This window comes from Gymnodraco acuticeps, unplaced genomic scaffold (assembly GCF_902827175.1).
Source record: "Gymnodraco acuticeps unplaced genomic scaffold, fGymAcu1.1, whole genome shotgun sequence".
Lineage (NCBI taxonomy): Eukaryota > Metazoa > Chordata > Actinopteri > Perciformes > Bathydraconidae > Gymnodraco > Gymnodraco acuticeps.
This window is the reverse complement of record NW_022991165.1, coordinates 69,774-87,002: the sequence shown is the minus strand read 5'-3', so window position 1 is coordinate 87,002 and position 17,229 is coordinate 69,774. Positions and strand designations below refer to the sequence as shown.

Genomic DNA, 17,229 nt, shown 5'->3' with positions numbered 1-17,229 from the left:
TTCAGATAAATAACACTGTCTACTTGCACCCACTGTTCTCACACACACACACACACACACACACACACACACACACACACACACACACACACACACACACACACACACACACACACACACACACACACACACACACACACACACACACACACACACACACACACACACACACACACACACACACACACACACACACACACACACACACACACACACACACACACACACACACACACACACACACACACACCTGGCAGCGTCTGTTGATGCAGGGTTTGGTGGAGGTGGTCCAGGAAACTGAGCTGTTGTAAGTTCGTCCGTCCAACATGCACCCTGAGAGAAGCAGAGAGAGAAACCGTCATAAACTATTCATTTTATACAATTCAAGACATTGAGTCTAAATCTATGCAGCCGTGTAATCATCCCATCAAGTGCACATCCCTATTAGTTCCACTTATTTAAAAGCATTGTTGCAAGGAAGTACAAATGTGATTTATGGTTTAAATTCACCTCTGAAGTTGCAAACATTACTTTCTTATGAGACATCTAAGTGTAATATTGCCGATAATCACACACTTTTTGCAATTTAAACTCAAAATTGAAGAGTTAAATAATGTAAAAGCCAATTTCAGGTTGTAGTAACTTAATGAAACTGGCTTGATTCTGTCCGTTTGTTTCCACCCTCTCGTTCTCGCGTTACACGCCCGGACAGATTCAGACGCTCAGTGCTGAATGAGAAGCTATTCATTTCATTACAGTCAGTGGGCTCAGATCAATGTGATGAAACCTGATCACTAACATTGATCTGAGGAAACCAAACCGTGTAATACAGTAGAAACATAAAAATATGAGATTAGATGGCAGGAGGTCCCGCAGAGACTCAACCCTCTTCCTACAGTCAGTCCTCACTAACGCAGACTAAATGACAACAGGAGAGGTGAGAGAAGTGATTGTACATTTTCTCATGATCCTTTAAAAAAATGTTCTACATATAATGCAGTTTTTTATTATCTTTTATGAATCCAATATAAGTTGAACTTCCTACTATAACAATATCCACGGGTTAATTAAAACGCTATAAACCCCAATTTGTCCCCAATAAACTGACCCAGTCTCTCTTTAGGATTTCATGATTAAGTGAGAAAGCAGAGATGTGACATGTTGGAGTCGGGGGTCCTAAACTCGGTCACGGTGACCACACAACAGAAAACTAACACAGGTTGTCATGACGACGAGGGGCTTTCCGTGTCCGAGTGTAGTCTGCTAACGAAGTGTTGCGTCGTAAAACTGAACCACAAACAAAAGAGCCGCACCCTGCTCAGAGCTAGGTGTGTGTGTGTGTGTGTGTGTGTGTGTGTGTGCGCACGTGCGTGCATGTGTGTGTGTGTGTGTGTTGTTATATTTATATAGAAGGCACATAGCTTTGATAGCTCCAATAGACCAGAAACTGCAGGAACATCCTCAAAAGTCAAAACATTTTAGTGGCCGCCTTTAGCATCTGTTAGCACGTTTAGCATCTGTTAGCACGTTTAGCATCTGTTAGCACGTTTAGCATCTGTTAGCATTTGAAGTAACATGGAAATGACGGAAGACCTACTTCTCAACTTGTGGAACATCAGTGGAAAAACATCAAACACTAGAAATATTATTTTATTTAAAAAAAACATTGCGTTACAATTACAATTCATAGCGCCTCACTTCCATTTTTATTTTGGGTTTTTGGTTTAGAGATGATGTTTTATTACTAATATATATATATATATTTATAGTTTACTTACTCATGATTATTATTATACAAAATATAAAAAATTAGATGAAGTAAAAATATTTTATTTTCAGTTTTTGGCGGTAATTTAGAAGGGGTTTCAATAAGAAAGCCATACTAGTAATAATTTATGTCAGAGTTTAATTTGTATTGTTATTATTTATTCATCTATTATTAATTATTTTCTTCAATTTTTGATTGATAACCTGATAAGCAAGTTTTAAAAGCACTCATTAAATGTTCAGGGGGCACTGTAGTGTCAGACTGATCAGCTGAGATGAATTTGGGCGTCACATGACTGTTTACTTAATCAAACCTTTACCTGTGGATGTTGATGTCTTTGTTGTTTGTTTACTCTGTATTTGTGTCTCACCTTTACATCGCTCACAGCAGGCGCCGGTCTGTTTCACCACCAGAGCACAATCCTCAGAAACCAGAGGACATTTCTCCTGCTTACAGTCCGCCTTACCCTCCTGGAGAGAGGGAGAGAGGAGGGGGAGGAAGAGGAGAGAGGAGGAGGAGGAAGAGGAGAGAGGAGAGAGAGAGAGTTGGTTAGTGAGTTATTTTCAACACATGGTTTCCCATTGTTAAAAACGCAGTCTCTTCTCTGTTGTCGTTCAGTTAGAGTTCTGATTGAGGTGGAAGTGAAGCCTTAATGTTAAATAAATGTAATCCAGTTCTTTACACACTGTATTATCCAATAAAGACATCTGAAAATCATATATATGTTATTATATAGGACTTGTAATGTGTTCATGCCAGCAGATAAACCAGCGTGATGAAAACTCAACATGTCAGAAGTCTGCAGTGTGTCTATAAAGTATAGACGACCCAATGTTCGCAGTTTAGCTGTGAATTTTCACACCAACTCCACAACCCCCCTGCCACCTTCAGACGCTCGCCTGCAGCGTGGGACCGCGCCTGTTTAATCCACTCCACTTTCACACCCAGCTTTTATTGCTGACTTTATCCACATGCTGTGTGTGTGTGTGTGTGTGTGTGTGTGTGTGTGTGTGTGTGTGTGTGTGTGTGTGTGTGTATATGTGTGTTTTTTTTTACACACTGTGAGGGTTTATAAAGTGCAGGCTGGCTCTAACGAGGACGGATCAAAGGGACGGCGAAAAATAAATCGGGGTGGTTTAATATAGCAGCAGCAGCTCCAACTTAAACCCCAACCACACTGAGGACATGAAGTCATGAAGGGAGGAGAGGGAAGAGAGGAGAACGTTAAATAAGTAGTTAGATAAAAGAGGAAAAGGGACTCAATCTGCTTTTGCACACTCACATTCTCCCAGAAACATATGGGACATTTTATGAGAAAATACACTAAAGTCAATATTCTGCAAAAGTAGAATGTGACGATACATTGGGTGAAGTTGTTTCAGGCTATACGCCGATTTCTGGGTATTATAATTGGCAATTTTCAGATGTCATTTGTCCTACATTTATGAGCTTAACCAACCGCCGTCTGACCACAGCAGCCTCTCACTCACTTTAAAAATAAAACGGGGAATTTAGACCACAGAGGTGAGAGTCTGGTCAAATGAGCAGCGGTGCAAGAAGCTGGAAAATGTTGGGAAGTAGAGCTTTAACCAAGAAGTATCGTATTAATTTCATCGCTCTACTGTCAGTCAAAATATAAATCTTTTTAATCTTCATATGTTAGTTTAAAGTGACTACAATAAAAAGCAACTTATACTGTACTGTGTGCATTTCTTTGTGCCTAATGCTATCATGTTTCTGAATGATTATGCTTTTGATTAAGAGCTTTGTCAATTTCAGGGTTTAGTTTTTAATACATTTTACGACATTAACCGATTGTTGTATTTCTAAGGATAGGTGGAAGTTTCTCTTGTGTCAAGAAAAAAGTAAAGTGAAGGTGAATCCTCAGAAAAAACAGCACAACATCCTGGTAACAACAACATCCGCTAAGCTAAAGGAGGCTAATGTTGGGCTATAAAGGAACTACAGCACGGTCACATGACTTCACATCACCACTGCTAAGCTAAAGGTGGCTAATGTTGGGCTATAAAGGAACTACAGCACGGTCACATGACTTCACGTCACCACCGCTAAGCTAAAGGTGGCTAATGTTGAGCTATAAAGGAACTACAGCACGGTCACATGACTTCACGTCACCACTGCTAAGCTAAAGGTGGCTAATGTTGGGCTATAAAGGAACTACAGCACGGTCACATGACTTCACATCACCACTGCTAAGCTAAAGGTGGCTAATGTTGGGCTATAAAGGAACTACAGCACGGTCACATGACTTCACGTCACCACCGCTAAGCTAAAGGTGGCTAATGTTGAGCTATAAAGGAACTACAGCACGGTCACATGACTTCACGTCACCACTGCTAAGCTAAAGGTGGCTAATGTTGGGCTATAAAGGAACTACAGCACGGTCACATGACTTCACGTCACCACTGCTAAGCTAAAGGTGGCTAATGTTGGGCTATAAAGGAATTACAGAACGGTCACATGACTTCACGTCACCACCGCTAAGCTAAAGGTGGCTAATGTTGGGCTATAAAAGAACTACAGCACGGTCACATGACTTCACGTCACCACTGCTAAGCTAAAGGTGGCTAATGTTGGGCTATAAAGGAATTACAGCACGGTCACATGACTTCACGTCACCACCGCTAAGCTAAAGGTGGCTAATGTTGGGCTATAAAGGAACTACAGCACGGTCACATGACTTCACGTCACCACCACTAAGCTAAAGGTGGCTAATGTTGGGCAATAAAGGAACTACAGCACGGTCACATGACTTCACGTCACCACCGCTAAGCTAAAGGAGGCTAATGTTGGGCTATAAAGGAATTACAGCACGGTCACATGACTTCACGTCACCACCGCTAAGCTAAAGGTGGCTAATGTTGGGCATGATGACGTTTAGTCGTCTCATTTAGACACTTTTTAGCAACCGTTGTTTTTTTACATTCACCAGTGGGGTATTTACTGGCATATTTTATATCGTAGAACCAAACATTAAAATCTTGTGTTAACCACAGACCTTATTTCCGTACAAAATCATTTCCCATTTACTTGCAGAATGGTAGAAAACTTGGCATTTGTTTTAAATGAACAAACAAAAACCCCTGAATGGTCATTTAAAGAACCAAGGTCATATCCTTCTCTCTCCCCCCTCTGTTATCCATTAGCCCAGGGTTGTGTGAGGTGGTACATGTGACCCCTCCTCTCCCCCCCCCCCCACACACACGCACACACACACACACACACACACACACACACACACACACACACACACACCACACACACACACACACACACACACACACACACACACACACACACACACACACACACACACACACACACACACACACACACACACACACACACACACACACACACACACACACACACACACACACACACACACACACACACACACACACACACACACACACACACACACACACACACACACCACACACACACACACACACACACACACACACACACACACACTCTCACCCCTCTTGTCTCTGGGTCAAAGGTCGCGCCGGGTCACCACGCCTTATAAACACTCAACATACCACCGAGGCCGGACCGCTGGACGGCTGTCTGTCGCCGAGGGTGACCACCCCCCAAACACACACATATATATACACACACAGTGGGATAACGCGTTGGTATGCTCGTAAGTGTGTGTGTCAGAGAAAAGGAAAGTGGTCAAGTGTTTAGATGCTACTGTTCTGAGACGCAAGGAGTTTGAATATGTTTCGTAAAATCATCTGAATTCTATGTTTTTTTTTAATCTATTTCAAACTACTGCGCCAAAATTAAATTAGCCGATTTCCTAATAATAATTTAAAAAACTGTCTTCTGAGTTTATGGTGAAATTCACAAAGCACGTTCAGGAGGAACATCCCTGAACAAGGTTTCAGTGTGAGACAAAAAAAAGTCTTAAAATCAGATCTTATAAGTACAGCATTTTAAATTCAATCAGTTGAATTCAATCATTTCTAACTCGTTTAGTGAATGTTAAGGTCAACTACAGAAATGCAGTTACACAAAGTTCATGTTCTGTTCAGCTGCAGAAAAAAACACTGTCTAAGAGTTCATCCTCTGTGCTTTTTCCTGCTTTAAAAGTCATGGAAAATGAGGTTTTTCAGGTTATGAATATGTTATGAATATCAATTTCAAATCAGTAAAATGCTGATATTTATGTCATTATATGATTTTACTTTACTATTGGTTTGAATAAACAAGAATACATATATTTCTGTGTCTATAAAATCTACCGGAAATGTTTCAAGAACCTGAAAAGCTAAAAGGAGATCTCAAATATTTCTACGTTTGAGAATAAATGTCAAAAAACATCAGAATAAATATATATGCCTTATGTCTTTGTGGAGCCAAGATGACTATAAGCTGTGTGCATGAAATATATTTTAAACACACCAATAAATAAAAGGCTTTGGCGTTTATGTTTGCATGTGATTGTGGATTTTACTGATGTTACATAATGTTCTGAAATAGTGTTTTATTACACATAAATGAAAAAGCAAAGTGATAAAAGTGCATTTTAGATTCATACTCAAAAGTCAACATGTCGATGTACTCTTGAGCAAGATACTGAACCCTGCTGAGTTGCCTCTGATGGACAAACGTGTGTGTGTGTGTGTGTGTGTGTGTGTGTGTGTGTGTGTGTGTGTGTGTGTGTGTGTGTGTGTGTGTGTGTGTGAATGTTAGCTTCAAAGAGCAATTGGCACTATGAATGAGGTGTGAATGGGTGAATGACTCGTAGTATGTAAAGCACTTAGAGGCGTCGTAAAGACCTGATAAAGCGCTAAATAAGTACAGTCCATATACCATTTAATTGGACAGAATCTACAGAGACATCATAAAAAACAACTTTCAAAGTCAATTTGAAACCAAACTGGTCGTTAAAACATTGACAGAAACTAAAATCTCCGTCCTTTAACATTGTAATCCACATGTAAGACCTCTTCTTGTGTTGATTAACGCTGTCAGTTATTCTGTTGTGCCACTAGGAGGAGACAGCGCCCACTATTTCTCCTCCTCAGTGTTTATCTTCTTCACTTCTCCTCATCGTCACTCTCAATCATCCATCACTTTATCTTCCTCTGAATGCAACCATTGGAAGTAGCAACACTTAATTGCATAACTACTCAAGTAAAAGTCCTGCATTAAAAATAAGTATAAAGTGTGCCATTAAAATATACTTTAAGTAACAAAAGTAAAAATGTAAAAGCCCATTTTAGAATAATATATATACATATAAAAGACTGGATTCCGATTATCGATGCATTAATGTCTTCATCACAGCTGGTGGAGGTGGCAGTGGAGACTATTTTTTAATTACGTTATATTCTGCTCCTATCTCTCCTATCTATATGTCAAGATATTGATTGATTGATTGAAAAGTTTATTAACAGCTTGTATATTGGGTACAGTACAGTACAGCTCAAAACATACAATTGTTAAGGGGATGCAGACCAGAGAAAGACTTTCGTCTTGTTTACATCAGGGTCCCCCATTTCCAATTCATCATGTCATTTAAGACATATAAGACATATTTGACATACAAATGGCTTATTTACAATTTACATACAGGTGGTTTTTTACAATTTTCATTTTAGATTTCGTTCTAATACATCCTAACCGGACATTTAAGACATACCAATACCAATATCAATATTATATGTGACGACAGGTGTTACAAATGTTATTAACTGTGTCTTTGTTACCTCTTTTTGAAGAAAGTAAAAGTATCAAACATGCAGAAATATTACACGTAGGGTATTCACACCTTCATCAAATAAAAAATGAAATATAGTTATATGTCAACGTAGATTCATATTTTTTGTTAGCTAATAATCTGAATTGGTAAGTACTAAAGCTGTCAGATACATTTAACGCAGTATTAAGAACAATATTGACTTCCTTAATGTAGTAGAGTAAAAGGTTGCACAAACATGAAAAATACTACAAGTAGATGTATTTACGACGGCAATTTACACACGGCATCTATTGCACGTCTGTCCGTCCTGGGAGAGGGATCCCTCCTCTGTTGCTCTCCCTGAGGTTTCTCCCATGTTCCCTTTAAACTGTGGGTTTTCTCCGGAAGTGTTTCCTTGTACGATGTGAGGGTCTAAGGACAGAGGGTCTAAGGACAGAGGGTCTGAGGACAGAGGGTCTAAGGACAGAGGGTGTCGTATTGTCATACTGATATTCTGTACAAACTGTGGAGTCCACTGAGACAAATGTAACATTTGTGATATTGGGCTGTATAAATAAACATTGATTGATTGATTGATTGATTGAATTTCATTTAAACGCTGGCTTTGATCACTTTGTCCTGTTTCTGAGATGTTCTTGAGGTGCAGGGTAGAGAGATCAGTACAGAGAGCAGCTCTTCACTTCGCTCTTTTAATGTTTATTTTATTAGCTTTTCTTTTTAATGACTGATTTTAAATGCCATTTTCTTAATGTCTTTCATTTTTTGTAAAGCACTTTGAATTGCCTTGTGTTGAAAAGTGCTATATAAATAAACTTGCCTTGCCTTGCCTAAAGGCCTTCTTACAACATAACACGTTATAATAATATTAACAATGACAATAAAGAAGAAAGAAGGAAAAAGGAAAGGAAAGGAGAGTATGGTGCTTTGGTAGGAGCCATGAAACTCACTCATACCTCATTCACACCAACGCAACTCCGGTTCAAGCTCCGTGCTAGAGCTTTTCAGGTTCAGAACCGGTTCTTCGGTTTAGCTCCGGCTCTTTTCACACCGCCCAGAGTCCGACTGGTGCTGCGTCATTGCGTCATCGTTTGCGTCATGACGTAACCGTTTACGTGTCTGCTTCATAAAGCCAAACCGCGCGGAAACCCCTCACAGCTGACACCGACAACAACAACAACAATGGCCGATTGTGCTCCAGCTTCCTCTGTACCTCTTCGGAAGACCAGATTCCCAGTAGGTAGCTGATCTCTTCAGTGGACCACTGCTGCTTGTTAAGTTTCTCCATCGTTGTGTACAAGCTGGATAAAACGCGGGCTTGTTGTTGTTGTTCAGGAGTTGATACCGCCCCTGCCCCCGCCTCGACGTAAGCGTGACGTATGCGGTGCTTTTGCTCTGGCCGGACAATTTTTTGGTGCTTGAAACGAACCGGAAACCGGAGCTAAGAGGCTGCTCCGCTGCGGTGTGAAGAGGAAAACCCGGTGCTTTTCAAGCTCCAGCTCCGAACTGGCCCCGAAACACCGTTGGTGTGAATGAGGTAATAGTGGTGAATTTAGTTGTAATAGTAGTTTGTACCAGAGGTGAACTGTCAGGGCCTTCAAGGTATTCAGAGACCCTGGAACACTCAGATAAAACAAACAAAAAATCGATTTAATTATTAAATAAAATGTATGTCAAATGAATAAATGAGAATGGTATCTGTGTTGTTGATGTGTAATATTACAGTGTTACGTTGATTTGTTTGTCCTTCTCGGACCATGCACTACGCATTTCAGTAGAAAAAAAAGCAACCAATCAGATCTTGTTCTGGGTCTCTGGGTAGAATATCCTTCAACAAGGTATTCTACATCCTTGATCGAATGCCCTGGCCGTTGCACTGAATGAGAGCGTACGTTTGGACTGACAGTTTGATCAACCAATCATATATTGATTTGTAACCAATGGGCGTATTCTTTCAGAGTTCCCCTCGGTTCCAGGGTATTCTAGAAGGCCCGCTAGTTATTGGCTCGAGACAGAGGATAGATGAATGCGACGAAGCAATTCATGCCGTTTTATTGTTTTTAACGTTGAAATGACAAGTGCAACAGGTGAAGATGAAGTTGTTGCGGAGTTGTTGTGAGTACCCTTTTCAAGACGACAATTCAGTGAAAAGACGGACATTATAACGGCAGGGGGGGATAGCCGCTGTGATAGCCTCTGTGATAGCCGCTGTGATAGCCTCTGTGATAGCCGCTGTGATAGCCTCTGTGATAGCCGCTGTGATAGACACGGTTCGCCACTGGTTTGTACTAGGCCCAAACTTCCAGGTCATGGAAAGGAGGTTTTTCAGAATATGTTATAAAAATCCATTTCAAATCAGTAAATTGCAGATATTTATGTCACTATATATGATTGTTCTTTACTATTGGGATAAATAAACAAGAACACATATTTCCCGTGACTATAACATCTAACGGAAATGTTACTAGAACCTGAAAGGAGCTCTTAAATATGTACAAAAAAACAGAATAAATACCCATAAAAATACGTTTTAGATTCTATCCCGTATACCAGAGAATATACTCAAACTACACTTGAGCTCTGGCTGAGGTAGTGTGGTCGTCTTTCAATCAGTGTGTGTGTGTGTGTGTGTGTGTGTGTGTGTGTGTGTGTGTGTGTGTGTGTGTGTGTGTGTGTGTGTGTGAGAATGTTAGTGTGTGAATGAGTGAACATCAAATATATTTTAAACACAACAATAAATAAAAGTCTCTTAGTTGTTTATGTTTGCATGTGATTTGCATGACTCCTCCTGAACCTTAACCCCCCTCTGCCACCGTGACCTTTCACCTTTCACCCTTTCCTCCAAAACCAACAGGTCGCGACCCCCCGCCGGAGAGCAGGAGCCATGGCAGCTTAGAGACGAGACGGAGAGGAAACAGAGAGGCTCATGGGAACCAAAAACAATCCAACGAGGGAGAAAAGCTGACGTACGATTTCTCTAAAGCAAGCGTGTTAATGTCGCCCCCTGCTGGTCGGAGGAGGGGGAAACAACGAAGGCTGATTCGTTGATTTAACCTCTAGAAATTAAAGATTGATCTTTTTGATTTGGCTTATCATTTTTAGTAGCATCACTGTTCATGTTTTATTGTTTTTACATATTTGAATGATGTTCCTCATTTGTTATTGTCATTATTTTACGGTCTAACACTAATGTACATTTCTCAAAGTTATTGAAGTGACTGTTATTTTGTATATGTTGATTGTTGTGCTCGTCTTAAATGTGTGCATATGCACAAATGTGTCTTGTATATGTACGAATTCTTATACATATTTTCATATATCTTTGTGATTGTATTCTGGATCGTGAAACAGTATTTCGATCTCTCTGTCTGTACACACAACCTGAAAGATTGACCCTAAAGTTGACTTTGAAAGCACTTTGTGCTGCGTCAAGCATGAAAGGTGCGATATAAATAAAGTGTATTATTATAGAAGAATGCCAACAACACTGGACTGAAAACAATACTGTCTCATATCATCTTAACTACCTTTAAAGGTTATTAAGATAATCCTATTTCAACTTAAATCACATTTACAGTGTATTCTGTATCAGCTGCTTTTCATTAAAACTAATGACACAAGACTTCAAATTAAAGGAACGTTTTAAATACGTCTTTAAATGTTCCGCTTACATTTCTCCAAGTTGTAGCCTGATACGTTTGGGATCTTCAAACAATTTAAATAAAGTTGTGTGGGTTTGAATAAAGCTTGGAAGTCCAGCATGGGGCAGCAAATTAACATCCACGATAACTTCTAATGTAATAGCGAGGCAGTAAGACATTACTGTAAGGCTGTAATGTCTTACAGAGAATAATACAAAAGTAAATGGTTACCAAGAGAAAAGGGACTTTCCTTAGTAAGACATTAACTGATATTCAAAAGGGATGAAGGTTATAAGACCCACAAGTTGCAAATAAAGGTAGTCAAAGTTCACTTCATATATCTAACCATAACTTAGCAAACCCTCACAATAGCAAAGCAGAAATGTGTTATATTTCTCCCAAAAGTGAGGATAAATGGATTATCTTGCCGTTAAAAGTTCTGTTGATCGACTTAAGATGTATTAAAGGTCCCATGTCATGGCCATTTCTACTGATCATAATTCCATTGTTGAGGTCTACTAGAATAGATTTACATTGTTCAATTTTCCAAACTCACATTGGTTTCTCACAGCATCTCTGTACAGTATGTGTATTCACTCTCTGTCCTAAACGGCTTGTTGGAGCTCCTGCCCCCCCCTCCCTATGAGCCCAGTGGCCGTCTACGAGACAGCGAGACACAGCGAAACCCAGCCCGAACACACATCCGCAGCCTGGCTGTGAGTCGGTGTGCTCACACACCGACTCGCAGCCGCGCCCCGCCGTCTCAGGGAGGAGAAATCGGCGGAGCTGCAGCTGAGAAAAGATTGAGTGTGTGTGGGCGGTGGTGGCGAAGTCGATAGGGACTTGGCTTGGCAACTGGAAGGTCGCCAGTTCAAGTCCCTGCAAGACCAAGTGCTACCGAGGTGTCCCTGAGCAAGGCACCGTTCCCTACACTGCTCCCTGGGCACCGTTCAAAATGGCAGCACACTGCTCCTAACACTAGGATGGGTCAAATGCAGAGAAACAATTTCCCCACAGGGATTAATAAAGTATATCAAAATATCAAATCAAAGTCTGCGGATTGTTCCATTTGGACTTAATGTAACGGCTCCACGGATTGGTCCATTTGGGTATGGGCATGCCACTGTACCCAGGAAGAAAAAGAGAAATGTCCAACGAGGCGTTCTGGGGCAGCACAGACAGGTCTTCTCTGTGTTAGAGTTTTACTCGCTACAGGGTGCACTTTGAGGGTTTGTGACTGCAGACCGTTCACATGCAGAACAACCTTCATAACACACAAGGGGACGGGTAATAACCTGAAAAGCATGACGTGGGACCTTTAACTCTTTCAGCAGTATGGACCTTTATCTAAAAAGCCACCAGCTCTTTAAATCCTGTACTCCCGCAAAACACTTTCATAAAATGTATATTTGTTAGTAAGTAAAGTCCCTTCTGGTACCGAGGCCACAACAATGTTTAAATGACTTAATTAAAACCCAGAGTTATTTCACCAAGGCGTTTAATTGTCACTATTCGACTGACTGCTGGCTCTCGGTTTCTCTCTGTTCCCTCAGAAACTCTTGTTTTATTTCTCACGGCATCCTCTTAGCTTCATGAAAACAAGAGAGAAGTCAAGACAAGTGAAAAAGAGACAGAGAAAATGGAAAAAATTGAGATCTATATAGAGCTTAAATACGTTACATAAACTCCGGCATTGTTCAATTTCACATTGCTATCGTCTCTTAAAGCACGCTTGTCTGTTTGTGGACTTATGATTTTATTTAGAAAAACAAGTAACATATCATACACTACACATGTTTACCTGGTTGATATGTCCCTGTTGTTTGCATTAGGAAGTGTCTCAGCACTGGCTGGCTCAGTGTGGCTCAGTGTTATCAGGTGGACCTCGCCCCTGCTGTATCGATCCACTACTGTTTGAGTTGAGACGTGACAGGAAACACCTTTGATCTCTCCCTCAGATCGATCACTGCCACTGAGTGCAAAACAACTCTGTGTGGTGCGTCAGGAATGTGTGTGTGACAGATTAACGTCTGACCTCTGACCTCCTGCCTGTTAGCTGCTGCTGCTGCTGCTGGAAATGTTGTTTAATGTTCTAGGTATGACATTCATATTAAATCCCATGACATGAGTTTGTTGCTTTTGTGTTTCAACAAAATCTACGATAATCAACTTTAACTACAGGTCATTGTTCTTCCTGACGACAGGATTATATCATGAATCATCTTATACCCAGAATATTTAATACATATATTTGGTTTCTTGGGGAAATCGTGATCTCTTAAATCATAGTTATGTGGGCTTTAATCTAGTATAGTCTCAAGTCTAATACAGACATGATTCAAACCCACAAAACTAACATCTGTCATCTTTAAAGAAATCACTTCAAACTGATTCAGAAGTGGCGGAAACATTTTTCAGATTGTTTCAAAACCAAAAATGTACATTTAGAGTCCCATTAAAAGGAAATAATATAGAAAAAGGAGGCGAATAACGACCCGTGTGATGTGATATTCCTCCATCTGTGCCATTATTTCATCGTATCAGAACACCTCAGGGTGCGTTATCGCTCGTATGTCTTGGGAAATAACCACTGTCATTTTTAACGTACAGTTTAAATCGTAAAAAGGCTAAAATCACTTTTCTGACGTCAGAAAAAGCTATTTCCTAGATGTCCTGTGAATCATTTTATAACCAGAATATGTGGGCTTTAATCTAGTATAATCTCTTCTCTAATACAGAGACGATTCGAACCCACAAAACTAACCTCTGTCATCTTTAAAACTCACTTCAAAGACCTGAGCAGTGGAAGAAATAAAATGTCAGATTGTTTTCAAAACAAAAAATCTGACCTCCAAGTGAAAAGAAAAAAGCTTGAGCCGAGTCTGTGGGCGAGCGAGGGAAGGAAGAGGCGATGAGAGAGTGGAAAAAGACACGGAGATGGACAGACAGATAGACGACGAAGACGAGGATGAAGAGCGTGGCGGAGATGGACTGACTCCCTTTTTCGAGATAACGGATCGTCATGGCGACCTACCTGTCACTCAGTCTGTCAGCCACATCCACTCCTGGCCCCATTACACCCCAACACACACAATGGCTCTTCTGTGTGTGTGTGTGTGTGTGTGTGTGTGTGTGTGTGTGTGTGTGTGTGTGTGTGTGTGTGTGTGTGTGTGTGTGTGTGTGTGTGTGTGTGTGTGTGTGTGTGTGTGTGTGTGTGTGTGTCCATACCCGTAGAGCTATTAGCAGGTACTCAGAGATGGCAAAAGTCCACACATCCTTTACTTAAGTAGAAGTACAGATACTCGTGTTTAAAAATACTCTGGTAAAAGTAGAAGTACTGACTAAACTTCTTTACTCAAGTGAAAGTAAAGTGGCTTTGAAATGTACTTCAGTAAAAAGTACCCATAACTAGCAGCTGTTTTAAAGAGTACCTGACCTCCCTTTATATTAATAGAACAATAATGTCATTGTTAGCTAATGAATGTTTCCATGCTGAACAACGGCAACATGACAACGTTTCCATTGGTCCCTCTTCTTTAGAGAAGACCAGGAAATGATGGATACACGGATCGTGTTCAAATCAATAGGCACGCAATGACTCTAAAGAATAATGATCACGCACCAAACACACATTCAGACTAAAGGAACCAGCTGTTTGGGAAATGAGAGAAGTAGAAAGTACAGGTATTTGAGTTCAACATGTAAGAAGTAGAAAGTACAGGTATTTGTGTTCAACATGAAAGAAGTAGAAAGTACAGGTATTTGTGTTCAACATGTAAGAAGTAGAAAGTACAGGTATTTGAGTTCAACATGTGAGAAGTAGAAAGTACAGGTATTTGGGTTCAACATGTGAGAAGTAGAAAGTACAGGTATTTGGGTTCAACATGTAAGAAGTAGAAAGTACAGGTATTTGAGTTCAACGTGTAAGAAGTAGAAAGTACAGGTATTTGAGTTCTACATGTAAGAAGTAGAAAGTACAGGTATTTGAGTTCAACATGTAAGAAGTAGAAAGTACAGGTATTTGAGTTCAACATGTGAGAAGTAGAAAGTACAGGTATTTGAGTTCAACATGTAAGAAGTAGAAAGTACAGGTATTTGAGTTCAACATGTAAGAAGTAGAAAGTACAGGTATTTGTGTTCAACATCTAAGAAGTAGAAAGTACAGGTATTTGAGTTCTACATGTAAGAAGTAGAAAGTACAGGTATTTGAGTTCAACATGTAAGAAGTAGAAAGTACAGGTATTTGAGTTCAACATGTAAGAAGTAGAAGTACAGGTATTTGAGTTCAACATGTAAGAAGTAGAAAGTACAGGTATTTGTGTTCAACATGTGAGAAGTAGAAAGTACAGGTATTTGAGTTCAACATCTAAGAAGTAGAAAGTACAGGTATTTGTGTTCAACATGTAAGAAGTAGAAAGTACAGGTGTTTGTGTTCAACATGTAAGAAGTAGAAAGTACAGGTATTTGAGTTCAACATCTAAGAAGTAGAAAGTACAGGTATTTGAGTTCAACATGTAAGAAGTAGAAAGTTCAGGTATTTGTGTTCAAAATGTAAGAAGTAAAAGTAAAAAGTAGTCAGAAAAATAAGTAATGGAGTAAAGTACTGATACCAGTAAAATGTACTTAAGTAAAGTAACGAAGTATTTGTAATCCACTATTTTCCCACCTCTGCAGGACCAAACCCCCCAAAATAGCCAAACTCTCCATGTTTGAGTGACACTGGAGACCTGATGGCCTTTTCTCCATAGTATACATGATTGTACATCTCACCTGAAAGCTGTAGAAGCACCCAGAGGTCTGTACACAATCCGCAATACAAGATTAAAGATCGAGTCCTACAGGTTAAAGTGCCGAAATAACTCGTTTTCTAACTTGATTTGATTTGAACCTGGATGTTTTGTTACAGAGCATTGAGTAACTTCCTCTTGCTGCTCAGAATAGACTGACAGAAGCCAAAGAGGAATAAAGAGCATTATAGCATTACGCTGCAAATCAGCCAGCGTCCATACAGATAAAATAATAATAACGAGTAGAGCCATGGTAGAGCACAGACCTCTGGTAAAATGATCCATCCTGCAACTCTAATCCACGCATACAATTCCTGGTTTCTTCTTTGGCCGATGCTATCATCTTCCAAGAAGTTTAGGGCTAATAATTTGCTCTGTAATATAGCTAACAAAACCTTCAATCCATTAACACATGCATGTAATGAAATGAACAGAAAACAGTCTAACTTTGAGATGTTTCTCCAGCCAATGACACATAAAACACAGTTTTCCTAGACCATTTTTGCATCATTGATCAGACTTTCACCTGCTTTCGAACTATGAAGTCCAAGTTAGTGCCAGTCACACAAGCTTTTCTCATATTTACTAAGTACTCGGATGTATGTGTATTTGCCTTTGAAGAATATTTAAAAATGTACCAAGCTGATATCTGACTGATACCAGTTTGTGCTTGAGGGCAAAAATAGAGCCGTGCATCTGAAGTTTGAAAAGTTTTAAGGGGATAAACAAAGGCCAAATTCAGTAAAGATTAAGCCCTGAATGTATGTACGTTTCTGTGTGTGTGTGCGTGTGCGTGTGCGTGTGCGTGTGCGTGTGTGTGTGCGGCCTAGCATTACTATACTTGTGGGGGCCTACATCTGTTTACACAGTCACGTGTGGGGACATAAAGGAGGTCCCCATAAGGGGAATCATTAATTTTAGGGTGAAGACTTGGTTAAGGGTAAGGGTTAGGGTTAGGCATGTGTTGGTTATGGTTAGGATAAGTCTCAAGGAAATGCATGAAAGTCAATGCAATGTCCCCTGAAGTGATGTATACATGGTATGTGTGTGTGTGTGTGTGTGTGTGTGTGTGTGTGTGTGTGTGTGTGTGTGTGTGTGTGTGTGTGTGTGTGTGTGTGTGTGTGTGTGTGTGTGTGTGTGTGTGTGTGTGTGTGTGTGTGTGTGTGTGTGTGTGTGTGTGTAGGGGGGGTTAAAGTAGAGATGAAAGGCCGGCCATTGCCTGCTGATGACTGATAGCATTCAGCAGGGCTTTGGCTGATGTCTGCCTGATAACACAGAGGACGGCTCAGTCTGACTGAG

At 40.3% G+C, this 17,229-nt stretch overlaps 1 protein-coding gene across 1 annotated transcript in view; it reads right to left on the bottom strand.

The window, feature by feature from the left end:
• Positions 1 to 17,229, bottom strand: part of bmper (BMP binding endothelial regulator) — a 46,540-nt gene that overhangs the window by 17,180 nt on the left and 12,131 nt on the right. The window contains 2 exon segments of the mRNA XM_034237589.1: positions 221 to 333; positions 2,139 to 2,238. Coding sequence (XP_034093480.1) covers positions 221 to 333; positions 2,139 to 2,238 — 213 coding nt within the window.